The 24,327-nt window shown below is 47.4% G+C and overlaps 1 protein-coding gene across 5 annotated transcripts in view; it reads left to right on the top strand.

Annotated features, from left to right (window-relative positions):
• Positions 1-24,327, top strand: part of RAB11FIP3 (RAB11 family interacting protein 3) — an 85,476-nt gene that overhangs the window by 17,623 nt on the left and 43,526 nt on the right. For all 5 annotated transcript variants that reach the window (XM_073899775.1, XM_025877682.2, XM_073899776.1 and 2 more), the window contains exon 2: positions 24,216-24,309. In XM_073899775.1, coding sequence (XP_073755876.1) covers positions 24,216-24,309 — 94 coding nt within the window. The remainder of the gene's footprint in view (positions 1-24,215; positions 24,310-24,327) is intronic.

The raw sequence follows: 24,327 nt of genomic DNA, 5'->3' as shown, positions 1-24,327 counted from the left end.
GCTTCTGGAAGTCGCTCCTCTGTTTCAGCAGGAGCTTCCTGTTGCTCCTCTGGAATGTAGCCCCTGAAAGACGAGAAGCCGCAGTGCGGCCTGTGGTCCCTGCCCCTGTGATTGCAGGGCCCAGTGTGGCCCCAGGGGTGCATGCGTGATGCTGGGGGGCTGAGTGCCTGTGAGCTGCTCTTTGCGGGAGACGACCTGGGGCCAGGTGTTGCTGGAAGTAGTGCCTTCCCGTGTTCGGTTACGTCAGGGCCTCTGTCCGTCCCTCACCTGCATGCTGCAGGTGTTCATGGAAACGCAGTGGTGTTGTCGGAGCCTTGGAGTCAGGCCCAGCCTCTTGCCCCTTGGCCAGTGTGTGTGCATGCTGGTGTCGATGGAGCACCCTCCGTGTGCCCGCCGCTGTCATGGGTGCTGGGGATAGACGGTGAGCAAGACTGGCACATTTCTCGTCCTTAAGATTTTACACAACAATTGCCGGCACTGCAAGCTGATACAAATGCTGTGAAAGAAAAACAGAGAAGGGCGCCTGGGGGGCTCAGCCGGTGCGTGTCTGCCTTTGGCTCAGGTCATGATCTCAGGGTCCTGGGATCGAGCCCCACATCGGGCTCCCTGCTCCGCGGGAAGCCTGCTTCTCCCTCTGCCGCTCCCCCTGCTTGTGTTCCCGCTCTCCTGTGTCTCTGTCAAATAAATAAATAAAATCTTTAAAAAAAAAAAAAAAGCAGAGATTATTTATTTTTTAAAGATTTATTTATTTATTTATTTGAGAGAACGAGAATGAGAGAGAGAGAGAGAGTACATGAGAGGAGGGAGGGTTAGAGGGAGAAGCAGGCTCCTCGCTGAGCAGGGAGCCCAATGCGGGACTTGATCCCGGAACTCCAGGATCATGACCTGAGCTGAAGGCAGTCGCTTAACCAACTGAGCCACCCAGGCGCCCAAAGCAGAGATTATTTGAGGTTGTGTGACAGGGAACCCGACCTAGTTAGGAAAGTTTCCCTCAGGGGAGTCTTATCTTCTTTTTTTTTTTCTTTCTTGTAACTTTTAAGCTGACATCCTGAAGCTGAGTAGAATTAGTGAAGCAAAGGGTGGGAGAGGAAGGGGGGTCCCAGGTGGAGGTGCAGTGGGGAAGGTCTTGAGTGGGAGGAAAGCGGGCACTGAGCTGGAGGGGCGGGGGCCTGCAGTCCCAGAGTCTCTGGAACGCATTAAGGGGCATAAGTGGTAGGGGTAGGTGATAGGATCTATTGTTTAGAAAGAGGGCTCAGTTTGGAGAGGGCAGGAGTGGTTGGGGGAGAGCCACTGCTTGGAGGAGGTGGAGGGGGTGAGTGCATGCCACTAGAAGACACAAGTTGGGGGCGGGGGGGTCAGTGATGGAGTGACTTCTGGGCTGAATGTAGGTGTGGGAGAGGCAGGAGGACCTGGGCCTTGCTGGGTCTCAAGTCTGGGTGTGTGGGGATGGGAGGAGGCAGTGGGAAGGTGGGAGCCCTATTTCTGGACATACCATGGGTCGTGCAGTACTCTCTGGGCCTGGACCTGGAGAAGAAGCCTCGGCTGGAGATACAGTCTGAGTTCAGCAGTGGGAGGGGAACAGTCCGTGCCTCCAGGAATAAAGACATGTGTCATCTCACACAGGACAGGCCCTAGGTGGGTGACTCCTGACAGCCTTGTTCTGTCTGGTCTGGCCCCATCTATTCCGCTCTGCACGCTGGCCATTCTCTTCATGGTCCTGGCTGTGGCAGCCGAAAGAGGACCTTCTCCCTGGGTCTCTGTTTAAGAAACTCCCCTGCAGTTTCCCAGGTCCATGGACCCCCCACCCCTTCATTAGTCATGTTTGGGGGGGTGGGGGAGTGGGGAGCCGAGGCGTCACAGTTGGCCTGAACAGTGCTTCCCCAAGTGCAGTCCCTGGATCAGCAGCAGCATTGCCTGGGGGTGGTTGGGAATGCAGCATTCACCTTGAGTGTGAGGACAGTCAGCCTTCCCTGCTGGGACCTCTCCTCCCGTCCAACACTCTGATCTCCCTCCCCTGTTTTACTCTTTTCCTTAGCACTTAGCACTGTCTAGCAGATTCCATATTTTACTTATTCTCCTGTTTGTCATCTCCTCTGTCTCCATTCCTGCCCATGTGCTGCAAAGGTGCCCAGCAGGCCTGGCGTGTAGTAGCACTCCTAGATATTTGCTGGATTGAATGAATAAAGGAAGGATTGAGGTCTGTTGGCAAGGAAAAAGAGGGGAGTGGTGTTGGAAACCAGCCAGCCGTGACCAGTGGTGCCCATGTAGAGACACCAGCGGAGACCTTGGGAGAACACCAATAAGGTCCAGTAGGAGGTGTGGGGCATGCAGGGGACAATGAGAGGGGGAAGGCTGAAGGACAGGGGGTGGTAGTTATTTTAAGATAGGCTAGAGGCCCTGGCAGGTCTCAGCTGCTCTAGACCTCTCTCTAAATGAGGACCCTAGGGGAATCTGATTCTTAGGTGATTCTGAGCAATGAACTGGCAGGTACAGCGCTTTAAGCCCTTCCTGACATCTGGGGAGTGCTGTTTATATATTTACTTATTTTATATGTACATATCCATACATATTTAAGTTTACTCTTATTTTTCTAGTAATCTCTGCACCCAACATGGGGCTCACAATCGTAACCCCGAGATCAAGAGTTGCATGCTCTTATCAACTGAGCCAGCCAGGTGTCCCTGGAAGAGTGCTCTTCATTTAAAGAATAAGTCAGCGTGATTGAGGGCTCCCTGTGTGCCAAGCCATGTTCTTTGGACTTTGATTCCCTTTCAACACCGTAGGGGAACTTTAGAATGAACTGCATGTGTGTTTGTGGCTCGTGACTCCAGAAGTTGGCCCTAGGGTGACGTGGGGTTACCAGAAGCCGTGTGCACCGCAGGTTGTCCACTCTGTACTAAGTTCTGTACTGGCTTTTTGTGGGAGTGGCCAAAAGAAATTAGGAAACACCTCTCCCCCTCCTAGGAGTTAATGGTTTGGAGGCTGTTTGAATTGGGGTGGGAGGAGTAAATACTTCTGTCTTTTAAAGAGGGGCTATGTTTCTTGTCTGTGGTTTTTTGCGTGTTTGTTTTTGCCGTGTCTGATTATCTAGGACCCTCTGACAGAGCAGACTCTATTTTTCCTTTTGTTTCCTGTTTAATTTTTGTTGTGTGAAAAACATTTATTCTCCCTCCTAGGAATCTTGCGTTCTGTAGGTGTGAGTAGCATTTTCAGTGTTATCCTCTCATTCCCTAAATATAGGCATGCTGTGAAAACATGGTGCATTTACTTGGTTGTATGTTATATGTTCTAGTGTGTTATTTATATATATTACATGACATGGTGAGCTTGTAGATAGTGTCCAGAATTGGAAAATGTTTTTGGACCATAAGTTTCTGTGTTCTTTTTCTTCTTATTGAAGACTAAGTGGCTTAAAACACTTGGGATGGATTCCATCTTGGGCGTGAAACTGCTGTCTGTGCGAATCAAAAGTACAGGGGAGGTTGGGCCAGGGCAGCTTCCTCCCCTTCTTCCTCCCCCTTCCTCCCCCTTCCCCCCTTTTTCCTCCCTTCTTCCTCCCTCTTCTTCCTCCTCCTTCCTTTCTCTTCCTCTCCCCCTTCTTCTGCCTTCTTCCCCAGGACCACATAACCCTGTTGTTCTCTGTAGGCCTGGCTGGCATCTTAATTTCCCAAAGAATGTTCTCTGCCAAAAGAGAGCACCTTGCTTTGCCTCCAGCATCCTGCCTGTTGTCTCTCAGGTCAGAGATGTGTCTTCCTCACAAAGACTTTCAGAAGACACAGTGAGGCTTTTTTATCTTTTAAGGGGAGAAAGGCTGCCTTCTGCAAAAGCAGTGTGCTGAATCTGGGGATGTCAGGGCCTGAGACCAGCCACATCAGGGGAAGCCATCTGTTGATGGGGAAGGAGGCTCCCTTGTGCCCCTTGGCACAGCTGGAGAGCTGAAAGGTGAGGCAGGGCTTGAGGAGGTAAGAACAGGCACTCTGTCCATACCCACCCACTTTCTTCCTCATCCAGCCTCCTTTAGAATGAGGAAGATCATCTTGGGTTGATACTCCTCATAACCAAAGTCATATTTATTTGTCCATTATTAAAAAAACAAATCTTCTGGAAATGCATACCCCAGGACATGAAATCTTCCCCAGTCTCACTTGGCAACGGAGTGTGTTCTCACTTGGGATGCATCTCGCTCTCTGCATGTCCACCCCCCAGTAAAGTGCTGCTGATTAATTTATAAAAGGCCCATGTGTAGACAAGTGACAGAATAAATCATGTATTTGAAATGTCCTGTAATAGTAATAAAAATAATCCCTTATTCCTGACATTCTGTGGTTTCCACCACAAATTGATACCACGTACATGAGCCCCGATGTGAGCTGGGACTTAGACAGTTGGTGCCACTGTCACCCAGCCTGGAGCGCTTTGCCCTGCGTGGCTTGGACGTCCTGCCATTCAGCAAAGCCGCGCTTGCCTCCACACACCCGGGCCCTCATCCCCTCTTCCCATGATGGAGTAACGCCGTCTTTGAGTGATAGGTGATCAGGCATGCGGTTTTGACTTGTGTGCCCCCTATGTGACACTGCTGTTTGGAAGTGGGTTAATATTCCTGCTGGTCTCTGTCTTGGGGGTGAGTTTGGGGATGGCAGTGGAAGCTACAAATGGAAGCCAGGTCTTTGGCTCCTTTAGCCCTGTCCCCTGTCTCATCGCACATAGCCCTCCCGGGATTGGAGGACTGTAACGTCAGACTGGGAGCCTTGTTTGACAAACAGCTCTGAGGAGGCCAGAAAGACAGTTGGTGAGAGAAGCTGAATTTGGACCTGGAACTGTCTCTGTGGAGGGTGCCTGCTGGGTCCTGTCCCCTGTCTAGCTTTTCTCAAGGAGAAACTCCGGAGACAGGAAGGCTGCGGGTACACAGGTCTGCCCCTTTCATTCTGGAGCCTTTGATCACTTTCGGGAAGGCTGGCCTGTGTGCAGGAGCTGCTGTCTCCCCTGCTCAGCTCTGGTACACTCGAGGTGTTCGGATGCTGTCACGGATTTCTCCTTCTGGAGCGGTCCTTTTTGCTGAGCTGCTGGAAAGTGCAGACATGTGATTGGTAGAAGGTGTTTTTCATCTGTGCTTGCATTTCAAGGGCAGCTCCCATGAGCAATCCACTGTGGGCAAGAGTCTGGTTCCACCCAGCTACTTCATCGGGTTACTCTCTGCACATAGGGACGGGTGGTCAGTCTCTTGTGGGTGTGATTCTGAGATGAGCTGTGCAGGTGTCTGTCCTCCCATTCTCGCCGTGCTCCTTCTGCTTGTTGGCAGTGTCATTTCATTCCAGCATGGGCTGTGTTGGGTTATGTTATTAGAACCCAGGAAAAACAAGGCGGAATTTTTTTGCTGTAGGAAACAAAAAGCCCTTTTGTGAGACTTCTTCCTTACCGAGGTGGTTCACGCTGGCTGGTGAGGAGAGAAAGGCCACCAAGTCCCAGACATTTTCCTCGTGGTGATTTTATTTTTATTTTTTAAATTTTATTATTTTTTTTAAAGATTTATTTATTTGACAGAGAGAGACACAGCGAGAGAGGGAACACAAGCAGGGAGAGTGGGAGAGGGAGAAGCAGACTCCCCGCTGAGCAGGGAGCCCGATTGGGAGCTGGATCCCAGGACCCTGGGATCATGACCTGAGCCAAAGGCAGATGCTTAATGGCTGAGCCACCCAGGCGCCCCGGTGATTTTATTTTTAAAACCCCCCCTTCAAGGAGGCCACCTTATACATTTCATAAGATGTACGAGTTAGGCTTACTCAGCGCTCAGAGAGCATTTGGCTTTCTCTTTTACCAAAGAACTTTCTAATAGGAGGAATCTTAGCATTTGTGATGTGTGAATCTAGAACCTGTTCTCATAGGGGGCACCTAGATGCCTCAGTTGGAAGAGCATGCAACTCTTGATCTCGGTGTTGTAAGTTTGAGCTCTATGTTGGGTGTAGAGATTACTTAAATAAAATCTTAAAAAAAAAAAAAAGAACTTGTTCTCATTGGTTGGTATTGCCCTTGAAGCAATAGCAAGAAATTTGAAAAGAAAAAAAAGGCAGATAATGTTTATTTAAATAAAAACATGCAAACAAATGAGAAAACACAAATCTCATTTAACACTCTTAGTCTTCATACTTCTAGGCTCTTAAATTATTATTATTTTTTAAAATATTTTGAGAGAGAGAGCGAGCGAGCAGAGGGAGAGGGAGAAGCAGGCTCCCCGCCGGGCAGGGGTCTCATTGTGGCCTCGATCCCTGAGCCGAAGGTAGATGCTTAACGGCCTGAGCCACTAGGGCACCCCTTAAATTATTATTTATATGAGAGATGAACAAAACCAGAGTCCTAATTAACTTACAGTTTTAACCTACTCTAAATCAGTATATTGTCAGCCTCTGTCAGTGACCATATATCTACAACATGATTTTCGTGGCTAGTTTTCCATCATTTGAACAACTGTGCGGGAATTTGATGAATTCTCTGTCTTCGGTATGTTAGGTTTTCACTTTTCTGTTATAAGCTTTCCCATAGTTGAATCTTCTAGCACAATCTTTATTATTTCCTTGAAGTCTTAATAATGGGATTGCTGGGGGAACAGATAGAGATTTTAAAGTATTTTAAAAAGTTGGTTTTTTTGTTTGTTTGTTTTTGGTGACCAAATTGCCCTCTAGGAAAGTACTTCCAACCTGATACGGGGAAAATGGTGTATCAGTGTTTTGATTTGCATTTCTCTTGTGACTGTATATGAACTGATGTCCCTCGGAAGTGCTAGTGAGCAAGTGTCTCCGTGCACGTGTGTCTTGTGTCACAGTGCGGAGCGGGCTGGCCTGCAGACACCATTTCTTCACCTGTGATGTGGGGTTCAGCTCAGGCACCCTCTAAAATCTTAGGGAGAAGGACCTAAAAAATGGTACGAGTTTCTGTAGAATTCCTTTCTATTGTGTTACTTTTTTTTTAATAAGTTTCAGAAATAGGCCATTGATCTGTATCATTAAATAATGAATAAATACTTTGTTTTGGTTTAACAGTTTGCTTTTAAAGAGCAGCATGCAGAAGCTGAAGACAGAAAAACAGGATGATGTTGAATGGAATGAGAACCCAAAGAACGTTCATTTTGTACCAACTTAAATGTTTTCTCCACTGTCGAGTGATTTCTTGATAATCAAAAAAAACCAAACAACAAAACATTGTCATAGATGTTGGGTCAGTTCTATAGTTAACTTTATTTGGCAGTGGTGGTCTGACACCCCAAGGTTCATGCTCAGCATTTTAGAGCTTCTGGAATTTTTTAGTCCTCTCAAGATTGGATCCTAGACACCGTTCCAGTCTAGGAACTGTCACTTTTAGATGAAACCAAATCTCAAAAAAACGAAAACAAAAACCACTTGTAAACTACACAGGAATCACTGATCTGATCTGGTGTTGGGCACGAGAGCTGAGGGGTACCATCCCCAGTTAGGGGGCTGAACTGTAGGCATGGGTCCAGGCAGCTGTTGGCCTTGTCCTGGGCCCCCTGTGGGGAGCAAAGCTCTGGCGGGAGACCCAAGGGGGCCGCAGAAAAGACTGTGTCTGCTCCTCGGCACGCACCCATTCCGTTCGACACCTCAGGGTGTAAACGCCCGGCGCACTCGGGTCAGTGTCGAGGCTGTGGGTGGTTGGCTACCTTACAGTCGTGGTTTTCTCTGTTTCAAATGACACACGTAGCTGTGCCTATTCTTGTCCAGTCACATACGGGTACTCCCATTTAAGGCTTTGCTGTGTTCCCAAGGTCCGTGTCTGCTAGAGAGTCCTGAGATGTGTGCGTTTCTTCCTGGTTCTTTGCTGCTGTTGTATATACCTTCCTTGGAAACAAAGCGACTATTTGTACCATATCCTGATTATAGTGGTTTAGGAGCTTATCTTCAGTGACTACTCACGACGTGCTAGGCGGTATTGCAAGCATTCTGCACCAAGGAGGTGCCGTTCCGAGTCTGGACTTCTGTGGTTGGCATCTTCCTTAGGCAGGCTGCTCTGCAGGGCGGCTCTGGGATTCCTCTTCTTCCAGAGGGGAGAGAGAGAGGCCTTTCCTTGAGGCAGAGCATGGGGCTCAGTGGGGAGGTGGGGGTCTGTCACCGTAAAAGGGAGACAGACATAAGGTGGACTCTGGGCAGCCACTCACTCCAGGAGAAGCTGGTGTTCTTGTGGGACACGTTTTGTGCTGGCCACAGTCAGTTCCACGGTAGTGATAAACTGACTCGAGTCTCTCAAGCTTCCCCCTGCTGCTTCCAGCGTCCTCGACGAGCTTCCCCCTGCTGCTTCCAGTGTTTCATTGCTGTGATGGATCCCTCTCTTCCCTGAGTGCATTTTCATGAGCACCTGTTGTGGACCAGGCCAGGTGCTACTATTCTTGCTCTGGGGATGTGGCAGTGAGCAAAATGGAGCGGAACCCCAGGTGTTTCCTCATTGCTTTAGATGCACTGTATCCGTAGAGTGCAACAGTATTTAGTATCATTTTCCCATTTATTCCATTATATTTTCAGAAGGATTCTAGAGAAAGAAAATTCTCTATGTGAAGATTAGCCCCAGGAAAAAAGTACACATTCATGACATGAAGTTAAAGTTAACATGACTGATGTTCATCAGAGCCTGAACTAAAATCCTATGTGTATCTTATTGTAGAAGTTCATTGAGAGTTATGCTCAAAACCACTGTCTGATTAATGTGAACAATATGAGCGTGTCAATGGCCCCCAAATAAGGGTGAGAATAGAGGTTTAAAATCAGCATTTAGAGGGCGCCTGGGTGGCTCAGTTGGTTAAGCGACTGCCTTCGGCTCAGGTCATGATCCTGGAGTCCCGGGATCGAGTCCCGCATCGGGCTCCCTGCTCAGCAGGGAGTCTGCTTCTCCCTCTGACCCTCTTCCCTCTTGCGCTGCTCTCTATCTCTCTCAATCTCTCTCCCTCAAATAAAGAAATAAATCTTTAAAAAAAAATAAATAAAATAAAATAAAATAAAATCAGCATTTAGATAAGCTGAATTTGTTCAAAGTAGAGTGAATTGATTTAAAACAATAGGGTAGAAGTTTTATCTCAGTGAAACGGTTATTTGAGGGACGCCTGGTTGACTCCAGCAGTGAAGTGTCTGCCTTTAGCTCAGGTCATGATCCCGGGGTCCTGGGCTGAAGCCCCGCGTCGGGCCCCCTGTTCAGCGGGAAGCCTGTTTCATGCTCTCTCTCTCTCTCTCTCTCTCTCTCTCTCTCTCAAATAAATAAATAAAATCTTAAACCAACAAATGGTTTTTTGAAAAAAAATGTAAGGTGGATGTGGTAAGCTGATATCCCAAAGAGATCCAGGTGCTAATTCCTGGAACGGTGAAGGTGACCTTATATGACAGAGGGACTTTGCTGGCGTGGTGAGATTGAGGGTCTTGAGGTGGGGTGTTCTTGATGGGCCTTCACAGTGATCCCTGGAGGGCTTCGAAGAGGGAGGCGGGGGGATTTGAGTGCAGAGAGGAGTGGTGGTGTGGTGATGGAAGCAGAGACGGGGTGCCCTGCCACAAGCTGAGGAGTACCGGCAGCCGGGGGGGTGGGGACTGGGGATGGCCGCCCCCTGAGCCCCCAGAAGGGAGCAGGGCTGCCAAGTCCTCGATATTAGCCTGTAAGGCTCATTTCAGACTCGACCCCCAGAACTGTAGGAGAATAAGTTCCTGTTGTCTTAAGCTACTAAGTTTGTGGTAATTTTTTATAGGAGCAGTAGAAAGTTAATACAGTAGGGAAAGTTTGCTCCAAGAAAGGGAAAGAACCAGTTTCAGCAGAGATCTCAGTTCAGAGCACTTCAGTAGCTGTGGAGGGAGGATTGGAAATGGGAAGAAACTACTATCATTTTACACATAGACACTTTGGAGAAGCCCTGTGATAATATTTACCCATGTAGCTTAACACCATTGTGTTACATTCACACTGCTTGTAGATGTTTTTTTTCTTCTTAAAAGTATACCTTTTAGGGGCGCCTGGGTGGCTCAGTTGGTTAAGTGACTGCCTTCAGCTCAGGTCATGATCCCAGGGTCCTGGGATCGAGTCCCGCATCGGGCTCCCTGCTCAGCGGGAAGCCTGCTTCTCCCTCTCCCACTGCCCCACTTCTGTTCCCTCTCTCTCTGTCTCTCTACTAAATAAATAAAATCTTTAAAATATATATATACCTTTTAAATATTTCCACACCCACGCTCACAGCCGCACTGTCCACAGCCGCCAAAAGGTGGAAGCAGCTCATGTGTCCATCGGCAGACGAAGGGAAAAGTGTGGTCTGTCCGTGCAGTGGACCAGTGTTCAGCCCTAACGGGGAGGACAGGCCAACACGTGCTTCCACAGGGGTGGGCCCGGAGGGCATCGCGCTCGGGGAGATAAGCCTGTGGCAGGAAGACAAATAGGGCGGGATTCCGCTTCTCGAGGCCCCTCGAGCCGCCAGATCCCTGGAGACAGAAGGTGGATGGAGGTCACCAGGGGCGGGGGCAGGTGGGGAGTCAGCGATTCATGGGGACAGAGCTTCAGTTTGGGAAGATGGAAAAGCTCTGGACTGACAGTGGTCGTGGTCCCACAACAGCGGGAATGAGCTGTGCGCCTAAAGACGGTGAAGGGGGCAAACTTCCTGTTAACGTGTATTTTACCACAATTAAAAACCTTAAAAATATTTTTTTAAGATTTTATTTTTGGGGCACCTGGGTGGCTCAGTCGTTAAGCGTCTGCCTTCGGCTCAGGTCATGATCCCAGGGTCCTGGGATTGAGCCCCGCATCGGGCTCCCTGCTCAGCGGGAAGCCTGCTTCTCCCTCTCCCACTCCCCCTGCTTGTGTTCCCTCTCTCTCTGTCAAATAAATAAAATCTTTAAAAAAAAAAAGATTTTATTTTTAAGCAATCTCTACACCCAACGTGGGACTTGAACTCAGGACATTGAGATCAAGAGTCATACGCTCCAATGACTGAGCCAGCCAGGCGCCCCACACAGTTAAAAACTTGTAAAGGTATACTATCATAGCCTTCCTGAAGATAAAGTAGCAACAGGCATTAAAAACATTCAGAAAGTGAGCTGTCAGTGACCTAGTTCTAAGTTAGATGTGTGGAAAGCCACAGGGCTCTCCCTGCAGACTTTGTCTCATCACGACACTTGTTCTGTTACATCCAACTTGTGATGCTCACTGTGATGCACCGGACCTGCTGCAGCCCTGAACGCAGCTGATTGTTCCTCCGCCCCCACCTGGCACTGGGTTTGTCTTCTTTCTGTCCTGGGTCCTCCATCCTCACTGGGGACTGGAGGCCCAGGCCTGGGTCCTCCCACCCCTCCCTCTGCACTCACGCCCAGGCTTGCTTCATGGATGTCCTCTGTGCACATAGCCCCCAGCTTCATATCTCTAACCCGGCCCACTCCTGAACTCTGGGCTCACACTTGTTGTCGTTACAGGGCTGAGGCTTCGAAGTACCATCTGCAATCTCCCCATCTCCGTTCATAACAGTCCCACCCTGGTCCCACCCTCCCAGGAACGTGGGCCATGCCTCTTCCTCTCACCTTCCATCTGATCGATGGGCAAACCCTGCCTACATCAGAACACATCCAGAATCCCAGTATTTCTCAGGCCTCCTCTGTTAACTCCCTGGTGTGAACCACCATATCTCTGCCTGTGGGAGTGATCTTCTTATGCTGTCACTGCCACCAGCCCACCCTCCAGTCTTTTCTTTACAGGCAACTAAACAACACTGTTAAGGCTAAAAATGTTACACCTGTGCTCAGGGCTTTCCCAGGGCACTCTGACCTCACTTCCTACTGCTGACCCCCTCACCCGTTCTGCTCCAGCCACCCCGCCTCCTTGAGTGTTCCTGCATACCATAGGCACACCTCTTCCTCAGGCCCTTTCCACTGGCTGTGCCCTCTGCCTGGGATACTGTCCCATATTTCTTCTGCCCGGGGTCTCTCCTGGCCTTAATCTTCCTGAAGCTCAGGCTTCTCCACCACACTCATCCAGGGGGTTGGCAGAATTTAGTTCCTTGTGGTTATGGGGCTGAGATCCCTGTTTTCTTGCTGTTTGTTGGCAGGCAACAGCCCTTGAGTCCTAGTGGCTCCTGTCAGGTCCAGCCACCTGTGCCTGGCCCTCTCACACACCACAACAGCTCACTTCTTGGCATCCAGCTGTCTGCTACAGCTAATGCACGCACAAAGCGATTGGCCCACCACATTGGCCATACTCAGCTCTCCCGTCCTAGTCACACGCCCTCCCAGGGTCCTGTCCCTAAAGTGTCCAGTCCTGGAGCAGCTGACGACGCAGGAGCCAGTTGCTGCCTGGAGCACCTGTGGTAAGGCCTCCAGTCAATGAGCCCACCATGCAGACCAGATTAAGGCTCTCATCAGCTTTTTAGTGGCCACTTTTAAGTATAAAGGGAAGGTCAGGTACTTCACATAGTTGGGGGAAGCCTCTAACAAGAAAGGGAGAGATCATAACCAAAAATAAAGAAAAGGAAAGCAGAAGGCACCTGAATGGCACAGAGTCAGAGCAAAGAGCAGGAGAGAACTTGGAAAATAAAACTGGATTTACGTTGTCGGGTTAAAGAAGACATCACATTAAGAGGACTAAAATGTACCCTCAGAAGTTAAAAATGAAATAAAAGCATCCATTTTTGAAAGGTTGAAAGATCAAGTCAAGAATATATCCCAGAAAGTTCTTTGGGTTTTTTTCCCCTAAAGTTTATTTATTTAAGTAACCTCTACACCCAGCGTGGGGCTCCAGCTCACAATCCCTGAGATCAAGAGTTGGATGCTCTTTCGACTTGAGTCAGCCAGGTGCCCCCCCGACCCCGGAAGTTCTTTATTTTTTTTAAAGATTTTATTTTCTGTTTATTTGAGAGAGAGAATGAGAGAGAGAGCACATGAGAGGGGGGAGGGGCAGAGGGAGAAGCAGACTCCCTGCTGAGCAGGGAGCCCGATGCGGGACTCGATCCCGGGACTCCAGGATCATGACCTGAGCCGAAGGCAGTCGCCTAACCAACTGAGCCACCCAGGCTCCCCGAAGGTTCTTTAAAAGACAAAGAGAATAAGAGACAAAAATTAAAGTACATGATTAATGATTAACGAGGCATAGCACCTGACAGATGTGCCAGGGAGAGGGACAGAGATGGTATCAAAGGCTCCTTCATGAAGACTTCCAGAGCCCGAGGACTGTCTCTCTAGTTGAAAGGGCTCTTCCTGTGGTCAGAACAGTGAGGAGAGAGTGTACCCGCCTGCAAACAGGCAATTCCCGCGTAAAGAGGTGCCCAGCTACTTCCGGAGATTACCACAGACCCTCCACAGAGCGTTAGGACAGATGTGTCAGGCCCTATGGCACCAGCCTTCCCTGCACGCGGGAACTGATGTCCCACCTACAACTGTGTGTCTAGGCGGCTGTCTGGCAGAGGGAAGAGTGCAGGCATTTCAGACAAGAAGGCTCTCAGGGTTCACACCGCACGCTTGTTTTCAGGAAGGTTCCGTGGTTTCTCTGAGCAAGGAGGATGAAGGGGGGGTGGTAGAGGCATGAGGTGCCTGGGGCCATCTTGGGGAGACACCTAGGAGTTAGATCATGGGGGGAATGGTTTGAAGGAGGTGTGCAATCCTGTGGAGGGGTTAGAGCAATAGGTATGCAGAAAATAAAGGCAACAAAAAGCAAAGGAATTGCTAAGTATAGGAAAAAATTATATAAGAAAGGTGTTTCTATAGTTTAAATGTGGTTCAACAGTGAAAAATATTTATGTAGTTGGTGACGTAAATGCAGAAGACCCGGTCAGACTTGGGAGTGAGAGTGCTGAATTCTCATATTTTTCTGCAGAAGGCTAAAATGCAGCATGTACATTTGAAAAGCCAAGAAATAGCACCAGGAGCACATTTAATTAGACATGGAGGCAATGATCCCTCCCAAACCACCAAAAATTGAAGAGTAAATAGAAGGGCTTCTGGGAGGGACGCCTGGGTGGCTCAGTAGGTGAAGCGTCTGCCTTCGGCTCACGTCATGATCCCAGGGTCCTGGGATGGAGCCCCGTATCGGGCTCCCTGCTCAGCAGGGAGTCTGCTTCTCCCTCTTCCTCTCCTCCCCCCTGCTCGTGATCACTCTTTCTCTCTCTCTGACAAATGAATAAAATCTTAAAAACAAAACAAAACAAGAAAGAAGGGCTTCTGGGGGCAGGGTGGGGTGGGGAGCGAGTTTGCTCCAGGCCTTGCTGTGCTGTGACAGTTTGCACTGGGTATCTGGATTTGAGAACTTTCTCTTGGGGGCCTAGGCTGAGCCGTGAGTGGAGGGATGTCTGGTTTCTCTCTTGAGTACAGTGAGGTGATGGGGGGTCGACTGGAGGCTGGAGCGGAGTTCTGTGATCTGAACTTGGGTAGCTTTCCAGAGAAGAGCCATGGAGGGGACATTTTCATAGCCCTTTGGAGGGGAGCCTTCCAGCCAGGAGTGCCCTAGCAAGAGCTGCTCCCTTCCCCTTTCTCTGGCCTCCTGGCCCCCCTGACACCAGACCTGAAGTGCAGGAATGCCTTGCTGTTTCCTCGGATTACTGTGGTTACACACGTGTGGAATGTATGTGTTCTTCGGTTATTTTTATAAATTCTTTGTTATTTCCTCAGCATGTTTGCATTAAAAATTGAATACACACACTTTTGACTCTTTCTGGAGTATTTTCATGTACATTTTAAGTTTTTTTTGTCTTTATTTTTTTTTGAAGATTTTTTATTTATTCATTTGACAGAGAGACCGTAGGAGAGGGAGAAGCAGGCTTCCTGCCGAGCAGGGAGCCCGATGTGGGGCTCGATCCCAGGACCCTGGGATTATGACCTGAGCTGAAGGCAGACGCTTAATGACTGAGCCACCCAGGCCCCCAAGATTTTATTGTCTTTAAAACAACATGGAGACAGCTCTGTGAATATACTAGAAACCACTGAATTGTGCTCTTTAAATGGGTGAATTGTATGGTGTGTGAATTGTATTTCCATAAAACTATTAACAGAAATAACATGGAGGGGAGCCTGGGTGGCTCAGTTGGTTAAGCCACCGGCTCTTGATTTCAGCTCAGGTCGTGACCTCAGGGCCCTGGGATTGAGCCCTGTGTCATGCTCCACACTTAGAGGGGAATCTGCTTGGGATTCTCTCTCTCCTTCTCTGTCTCTGCCCCTCCCCCTGCTTGCTCCTGTGCGCCGCCCCCCCCCCCGTGAGACACCCCCCATCTCCCTTCCTCTCCCTCCTTCTCTCTCTCTCTCTTAAATAAAAAATAAAATAAAAAAATAGGAAGGAAGGAAGGAAGAACACGGAGAGTCAGAACTCCTGTGCCCCCTGAAGCAGCAAGAGTCTGCCCCAGACCTGGGCCTCCTGCTGGCCTTCCTGCCTTGCCCACCCTTCCCACACCAGGGAGATCTTCAGAGTGGATGTTGAACTTGTGGGAAGAGTTGGAATCTGCCAAAATCCCAGTGATGTAGATGTAAGGAGAAAACAGCTCCTGGTGCTGGGGACAGCCCATATCCCTGACCATGTCAGGAAGAGTGAGCCAGTGGTACCTACAGCTAGGTGTTGAACAAGCTCCTGATATTGTTGAGGAAGGACACAGCTGGTGATGTTTCAGCACCTATTTCTATTTTTTTTAAAATATTTTATTTATTTGACAGAGATAGCAAGAGAGAGTGAGCACAAGTGGGAGGGGCAGAGGGAGAGGGAGAAGCAGGCCCCCCTGAATAGGGAGCCTGACGTGGGACTCGATCCCAGGACCCTGGGATCATGACCTGAGCCGAAGGCAGACGCTTCACTGACTGAGCCCCCCGGGCGCCCCTCAGCACCTATTTCTAAAAGACACAAAAGAGATTCCTGAATGTGATACGTCCCTTTTGGGGAACATGTAGAATGACCTTTAACATGTAAGACCAGCACGATGCCTTCATTCTAGAATTTTCTAAGCCTTCCCTGTGAAAGAGACGTTACTGCATCCATCATCACAGATGATGTAGGAAGCTATTCTTGTACTTCAAGCAGAAAAACTGAGCCCTGGGGTGCCTGGTTGGCTCAGTCCGTAGAGCGTGCGATTCTTTTTAAGTTCAAGCCCCACGTTGGGTGTGGAGATTACTGAAATAAAATCTTAAAATTGAAAAAGCGAAAAACTGAGCTCCAAATGAGCATGTTCAGTGTTTGAAAATGTGTATTATTTAACCTGCCTGTCTCACTTTCCAATTTGTTTAGAAGTAACTATACCTTGGGGCGCCTGGGTGGCTCAGGAGGTTGAGTGTCCGACTCTTGGTTTCAGCTCAGGTCATGATCTCAGGGTCGTGGGACTGAGCCCCGTGTTGGGCTCCACACTCAGCGTGGAGTCTGCTTCTCCCACTTTCTGTCTCCCTCTTCCTCTGCCCCTCTTCCTGCTTACACGAGCACACGCTCTCTCTCTCAAATAAATAAATAAATAAATCTTAAAAAAATGGAGGTAAATATGCCTTGCCTTTTAAGTTGCCCCAAATTAGACATTAGGTTTATTCAAATGACTTCATTTGAATTCATTCATTCCCAGCAGGATCCAGTAATTCCAAAGTGGTTTAGGTGTTAGGGAGACAGTGAGTCTTTATCTTGTGTTCACTCAGCTGGCCAGTTTTTTAAAAGGTAAGTATTTCTCCTCATTTGGAGAAATCTATGAACAGGGTCTTTAAGCATAAATTGCCACGCATTATCCCTGAAAAAGTTATTTGCCATAGTAGTTGGTGCAAAGCAGACCTACTGGGGTAAAAAGTTCTCTCTGGTGCTCTGCGTCCAAGGTCACAGAGTCCTGTTGTGACACTGCCCTGCAGGCTTAGGAATGTAACTCCCAGGAAGCTTACTCTTGGGTTTGTTCTCTAGATCGATACACATATGGAACCGTCAGTTTCAGAAGAAGCTGGAATCATCTGCCATTTCTGTCTAGCTTTCAGAGGCCCTGAGAACAGAGTTGTGACATTTCTTGTTTTTCTTTTTGTTGTTGTTCTTTTTGCTTTCAGATCTAAGAACTCAAACCAGTGCCCACTCTGGTGAGCACACAGCTTTTTCAGCTTTTATATTAGGCATGTCACTAAAATAGTTTCTCAAACATCCTTACGTTTCTAAGAATCCTTCAGTTACCGCCGTTGAAATCTCAGAACCAACCAGCAAAATCCCATCTCAAGCGCATATCTGTACACTTTAGAATGATTAATATCAAGAATTCAACTTCCTGGGGCACCTGAGTGGCTCAGTCGGTTAAGCGTCTGCCTTCGGCTCAGGTCATGATCCCAGGGTCTTGGGATCGGGCCCCGCATCGGGCACCCTGCTCGGCGGGAAGCTTGCTTCTCCCTCTCCCACTCCCCCTGCTTGTGTTCCCTCTCTCGCTATGTCTCTCTCTGTCAAATAAATAAATAAAATCTTTAAAAAAAAAAAACAATTTCCTCAGAGTTTAACCTAGAATAATTGACTCATTGATTCCTGCTGCTTGTGGGATTTGAAACTTATTTTCAGAGGAATATCACAGAAAGAATTTTTGCTAATAATTCAGCTGTGTGTGGAATACCCGTATCTAATAGTATAAGTTCTTTTCTGTGATGGAGGCGAACAGTGGTCCTGCCTGTGGGCACTGTTGCCATCAGGAAAGACAGACACCTCTGTCGTCTGCTTGTGCCTCCTCCGTGCATCTGTCACACCTCTTATTTCTGACGGGTCTGTCTTATTGCATCACATGAGTTCTAAACCCACCTCTTAGATTTTGTAAGAGTCATTGTACCTGACATTCTTGTAATTACTGTGTGATCAGTAAGATTCTTGTAAGAAATACTGTTTGATAAGGAAGACCAACATAGTGCTGAAATTTTGGACTATAGTCCCACTGCCTCCCCCAAACATGGAATATTCACTATTTTTCTTCTCTTTTGTTCAGTGCATAAGAGATGTGGTTCCCTTGACCTGTACCTATCTGGTCTGCTCCCTCAAGCGTTGGGAGAGACTTGTGGTGATGAGTCCAGGGGTCCTCAGGAGCCCAGGGCAGGGCTGGGAGTAAACCCGAGGGATGGCACATTGCCTCTGGCTGGGCTCTTAGAATGGGAGTGATTCCTGGAAAAGTGATTCTGGGAAGCAGAAATGTCCCATCTACTTCTCTTTCCTGCTGCTCGCCTGAATTGAATAAAAGGTTTTTATGCCACATCAGAGGTTGTTTCCTTCCTTGGATGACGTTTTTCCTCTGATGAAAAGCTGACTGTTAATAAATTACACAAGGGGAGGGGAGATACCTGAAGTACATAGATCTGGGATTTTAGGATAATCAAAAGGCTTTATTTATTTATTTTTTAAAGATTTATTTTTTTACTTGAGAGAGAGAGTGCGCATGCACACGTGTGGTGGGAGGGGCAGAGGGAGAGAATCTTCAAGCAGGCTCCCTGCTGAGCATGAAGCCCCATGCCGGGCTTGCTCCCAGGACCCTGAGATCATGACCTGAGCCACCCAGGCGCCCCAGAAGGCTTTAGATTTATAGAGCTGAGGCTTTTTTCAAACAAGTTAGTCAGTTAAAATGTTCTGTCAATCAAAACCTGTTCTGTTTTGGGGCACCTGGGTAGGTTAGTTGGTTGAGCATCCAGCCATGAGTTCAAGCCCCGAGTTGGGCTCCATGCTGGATATGGAGCCTACTTTAAAAAAATTGTTTTGGTTTTGTTCTGCAAGGAAGAGCTTATCTGACATAAAAATTTCCATCATTTTAATAATCTAATAGAAGAGGGCAAATGCCTGGCAAATTTGTACTTCCACACCCATTTTTTGCTTTTTTGTGCCTTTCTCCTCCTTTTTTGCTTTATTAAGGTATATAATTCTACACTTAAAAAAATCTTGCTAATGGGGCACCTGGGTGGCTCAGTTGGTTAAGTGGCTGCCTTCAGCTCAGGTCATGATCCTGGAGTCCCGGGATCGAGTCCCGCATCAGGCTCCCAGTTCTGTGGGGAACCTACTTCTCCCTCTGAGCCTCCCCCTTCTCATGCTTTCCCTCTCTCCTTCTCTCTCTCAAATAAATAAATAAAATCTTTAAAAAAAATCTTACTATTACGGAATATTTCAAGCATATATGAAAATAGAGACGGTAATGTAATAAGCCTGCGTGTGCCCGTTGCTCTGCTAAACTGTCAACTCCTGGAAATCTTGTTGCCCCACCAGTGTTTCCAAGTAAATCCCAGACTTCATATCATTTTATTCATAAATACAAATATTTCAGTACTTTTTTTTTTAGATTAATTCATTTGAGAGGGAGAGAACGAGCGAGAGAGGGAATACAAACGGGGAGGGGCAGAGGGAGAAGCAGACTCCCCATTGAGCAGGGAGCCCGACAGAGGGCTCGATCCCAGGACCCCAGGATCATGACCCAAGCCAAAGGCAGACACTTAACCGACTGAGCCACCCAGGCGTCCTCTGGCCAGTCTTTTTAACTTTAGCTGTTCAAATAGATATGCCTCTCATTGAAGTTTTAATTGGCACTTCCCTAATGACTAATGATGTTGACTTGAATCCTCTTAAATCTATTGGAACTTGTTTTATGTTCCAGAATGTAGTCTCTTGGTAAATGTACCTATGCACTTAAGAGGATTGTGTCCTCTACTTTCATTGCCTGGGGTGTTCTGTACTACACTTGATCTTAGCCAAAAGGCCTAGAAGCGATTGGGGGGTGTTCTGTAAATGTGAGTTTGAGGTGCTTAATGGGATCACCATGACTTCTGACAAGACAAGCTTTGTTGAAAGTATTACAATTCAAGTATGGTGGTAACAGCGAGATGCACAAATGGGGGTAGTTTCTCCTTGTGAAGAGCTGTGCTTTCAGCTTGATTTCTATGAGAGGTGTCTCTTCAGTTGGCCTTAACTATGGTTAGCAAACTTGCTCTGGTTTCTTCTGTTCGACTTTATGTCTCCACATCTGTAACAGAAACAATATAATTTGTTAGTAAATTTCTCAGAATCATCCTGTAGGAGCCAGCTCTATCTGTCTGTTGCTGCTAGCAGTCTGGTAACTTAATGTATCCATATCCTGGAGAGGGTACTGGCTGGCTTTGACCATTCTGGTGTACGTCCCTGGACCTGGTATTCTCTAGACTATAAAGAAAGTATAATTAAAGTGCAGTTTAAAAAAAACATATATACTTGGATTCATCTAACATGGTAACGTGTAAAAAGGCCTGCTCCTAGTTAATGATTTGTTTAAAAAGCTTTGGGTTGGGCGCCTGGGTGGCTCAGTTGGTTAAGCGACTGCCTTCGGCTCAGGTCATGATCCCTGGAGTCCCGGGATCGAGTCCCACATAGGGCTCCCTGCTCGGCAGGGAGTCTGCTTCTCCCTCTGACCCTCCCTGTCCTCATGTGCTTTCTCTCTCTCTCATTCTCTCTCTCAAATAAATAAAATCTTAAAAAAAAAAAGCATTGGGTTAATGTTTCAGAATGAACAACATGGTACTTTGTGTTCGATTAGTAGCTTCATTGTTGAAATTCTTTGAAATCTTTTTTTTTTTTTTTTGAAGTAAGCTCTATGCCCGTTGTAGGGCTTGAACTCATGACTCTGAGATCAAGAGTCACATGCTCTACTCACTGAGCCAGACAGGTGCCCCAAAATTTTTAGGCATCTTAAGGACAGATTGACCAGTATGGATTCCAGGTTAGATAGCCATTCAGGTATCCAGCGCTAGATATCATGTGCTTTAGGAATGAAGGTTTTTGTGAGATAAGGAAGGAGGCATTTTATAAATAATTCTGATTCAGTTGTCTCAAGAAGTCAGAGGACGAGTGGACTCCCAAGCCCAGTATCTCAGTAGCACACAGGGTCCTGGGGTGGAGGGACGGTGGCCACCATCTTATCCACGTAATGGAGGGAGAAGAGGGAGATGCAGTCTCTGGCTTGAGGGCCCTGGACCGTTAGGGTCAGTCAGCCTGAGCTGGTCCTATTCCAGTCTGGCTCTGTGTTACCCAAATAGTGGGGAGGGGGCTGCCCATGGCGGCCTGCCAGTCTGCCCGTTGCAGAGGAGGCCCCGAGAGACATTTGTGGATGGTGTAGATTGATGGGTTTGGCCTCAGCCAGGGGCTCGTGCCCGCCATAGCCTTAGCCCTGGTTCTCTGCCTTTGAAGTACCTTGTCTGCAGTTCATTCCCAAGTGTTCGCGTGTCGCCATCCCCCTATCCTCCGGCTTTCCTGGGTGGTCCTTGCCTCCTTTTGTGGTCAGAGGTGAGCTGTCCTCTGGCCAGTGCCTCGTCCTTTTTTCCTCGCCGCCCCCTCCAACATCGGTCCTCTCTTTCTTGCTTTCTTCGCTCTTTTTGTCTTTTTCTCGTTTTTGGTTTCTCTCTCTCTTTAAAATTTTCATTATGGAAAAGTCCAAGCCTAAACGAAAGTAGATAGAGTAGTGTGATGCCTCCCCAGTACCCCATCCCCAGCCTCAGCAATTGCCAGTCAGGGCCAGTCAGCCACAGATATGTAACCGCAGATGTGCCTTGGCCCCTAGTGTTGGGAGGATCTCTACATCAGTGAGTGTATAAGAAAATTACTGGGGCGCCTGGGGGGCTCGGTCGGTGAAGCGTCTGCCTTCAGCTCGGGTCCTGATCCCGTCCGTGGTCCTGGGATCGAGCCCCGCATCGGGCTCCCTGCTCTGCGGGAAGCCTGCTTCTCCCTCTCCCGCTCCCCCTGCTGGTGTTCCCTCTCTCGCTGTGTCTCTCTCTGTCAAATAAATAAATAAAATCTTAAAAAAAAAATTACTAAAATATCATTATCACAGCTGTAAAAATTAAGTATCTTAGTATCAAACAGTATTCAGTATCTAGGATCAGTAGTCACATTTCTAATTATTTTACAAATATGATTTGAATCAGGATCCATAAAGCCCTTACATGGTCACAGATTGGTATGTCTTCCAAGTGTCTTAGTGAGGGCTTCCTCTCCATCTTTTTCCCTTTGAAAACAGAAGGTCACTTCTCTGTCAGGGTCCTCGTGGAGTGGGCTTGCTGGTTACATCCATGTGATATTGTTGAAACATGTTTCCTTGATCACTGTATTTCCTGTAAATTGGTAGTTAGATTCAGGTTTGATTTAGGTGGTGTTGCATGCTTCCACCAGGAGATACGTGGTGTCTGGTGGTCTGTCTTTTTATGACTTTAGAAGGCACTGAGCATCGTTGATTCTGTCCATTACTGCACTGAGGATTGTAGGATGTGACGTTTTGATCTTTCATCCCTCCCCCATTTATTAGCTGGGATGCTCTATAAAGAGAAACTTGCCCTCATCTGCTGTCGCTTGCCCTGATTTACGGTTTGTAGAGGAAAGACAGGCTAACTATTTGATTCTTTCCCTTTATTTATTAGTTTTCACAATAATAAACGATTCACTAGTAACCTCCAATGAGGACCAGTTGTTTTTTGTTTGTTTGTTTTTGTTTTTTACCATATTACGCCTTCATGGATTAAAACGTGTTTGATGTGTTTCAGTCCACTGGTTATCATTCTCATCAGTGCTCATATTCTCCTTGTGGGCTGTGAGGGCCTCTTCAGGATGGCTCCTGAGTTATTGGATGTTACCTAATGAGTCTTTGATAGCTTCTTTGCTTTCAGGTGTGACGGGGAGTCCGGGCCCCGTTTGTACACTTCCTGGCCTGTCTCCAAGGATCTTGGTTTCTTTTCATGGGAAGTGGGGTTTAAATATCACAGCCTGGTGCTAGGGTGTTCACTGTTAATTGGACAGAATTAGAAAGTCTTTGTTTTTTTAATACGTCATGAGTGATCTTTGTTTTATTTAATACATCATGAGTGATACTTTATAGTGATGCTTCAGGTTTACATACGGGATTACCAGGTGTTTGCTTAATGCTTTCCCTCTGGTATCCTTCTTTCCTTTTTCACTTGCATGAGGGTGCCTGTCTGGAACAACACTTCAGACGATGGCATTGGAACATTCCTTATTACTTGGTATTACTGCTGAACAGTTTAATGATAATCAGATTTTCTTTTGTAAAGTCAGTTGAAGTTTGCATAGCTATTCAGAGTGTTTTTCCCTTTAAAGTCCAGGAAATTCACCAGAGCAAGTCCTGGAATAGGGTCTTCTGGGGTCCGGAGTTGGTACTTGGTACCTCAGGTAGTGTTTCAACATGCAGTGGAAATTCTTTTTTTAATTTATAGTTTTCTTAAATAGAGTTTTTTTTTTAAAGATTTTATTTATTTATTTGAGAGAGAGAATGAGAGATAGAGAGTACGAGAGGGAAGAGGGTCAGAGGGAGAAGCAGACTCCCTGCCGAGCAGGGAGCCCGATGGCAGGACTCGATCCCGGGACTCCGGGATCATGACCTGAGCCGAAGGCAGTCGCTTAACCAACTGAGCCACCCGGGCACCCCTTAAATAGAGTTTTAATATTTGTTCTATACCTTTGCTTTGATTTTTCTTCTCTGGGTCTTCTGTTATTCATATATTAGATCGTCTTTGCAATATTTGTCACCTTCTCTTCAATCCTTTTTAAAACTTTTTATTCATTTATTTTATTTTTTTGTTAAAGATTTTATTTTTTTTTGAGAGAGCACGAGTGAGGGGAGAGGCAGAGGGAGAAGCAGACTATCCACTGAGCAGGGAGCCCGATGTGGGGCTCCCTCCCAGGATCCTGGGATCATGACCCGAGCCGAAGGCAGACACTCAACCAACTGAGCCACCGAGGTGCCCCGACTAATGGTGTCTTTTGAAGGACAAAAGTTTTAAATTTTGATGAAACCCAGTTTATACTTGAACATATAAATGTATCTTCTTTCTGAATTTCATTCTCAATAACATCCAAGTGTGAATCATCTTACTTTTTATGATTTTTGATATTCATCGTCTACTTGCCTAAGTTATTTTTACGAAGGATTCTGCACAGCCTGCAAGGCCTCTTGGAATGGATGGGTGGGTCTGTGCTGTGTTAATAATAGTCTAGTTATGGGCTAGAATAATACCTAAAACTTCAACACTTTTGATCTTAGTCGGGAAGCATGACTATTGACCTTTGAGAGCAGGATCTTATTTCCATCACTGATGGTCCTTGGTGCTGTTGGCAGCTTTCTCCTGGGAGGCCTCCTGTCTGGCTGGTGCTGTTGGTGGCTCTTATTCTCAGCACCACACCTTGCAAGTAGGCTGCTCGTCTGGATGGGGTGAAAGGGTCGAGTACAGAGCATACCCCTCCTCTGATTTTGTAAGGCCAGATAACGTATTCTCTCTTGACAATTTCAGGTGAAGGACTTAACGAAATACTTGGACCCCGGTGGGCTTGGTGTGATCAGTTTTGAGGACTTCTATCGAGGGATCACCGCGATCAGGAATGGAGGTCAGTCTCCCCCACTGT

The sequence above is a fragment of the Callorhinus ursinus genome, unplaced genomic scaffold (assembly GCF_003265705.2).
Source record: "Callorhinus ursinus isolate GAN/ISIS: 27379988/994484 unplaced genomic scaffold, GSC_fseal_2.0 scaffold13, whole genome shotgun sequence".
Taxonomy (NCBI): Eukaryota; Metazoa; Chordata; class Mammalia; order Carnivora; family Otariidae; genus Callorhinus; species Callorhinus ursinus.
The sequence above is the reverse complement of the archived record's forward strand: the minus strand, read 5'-3'. Positions and strand labels throughout refer to the sequence as shown.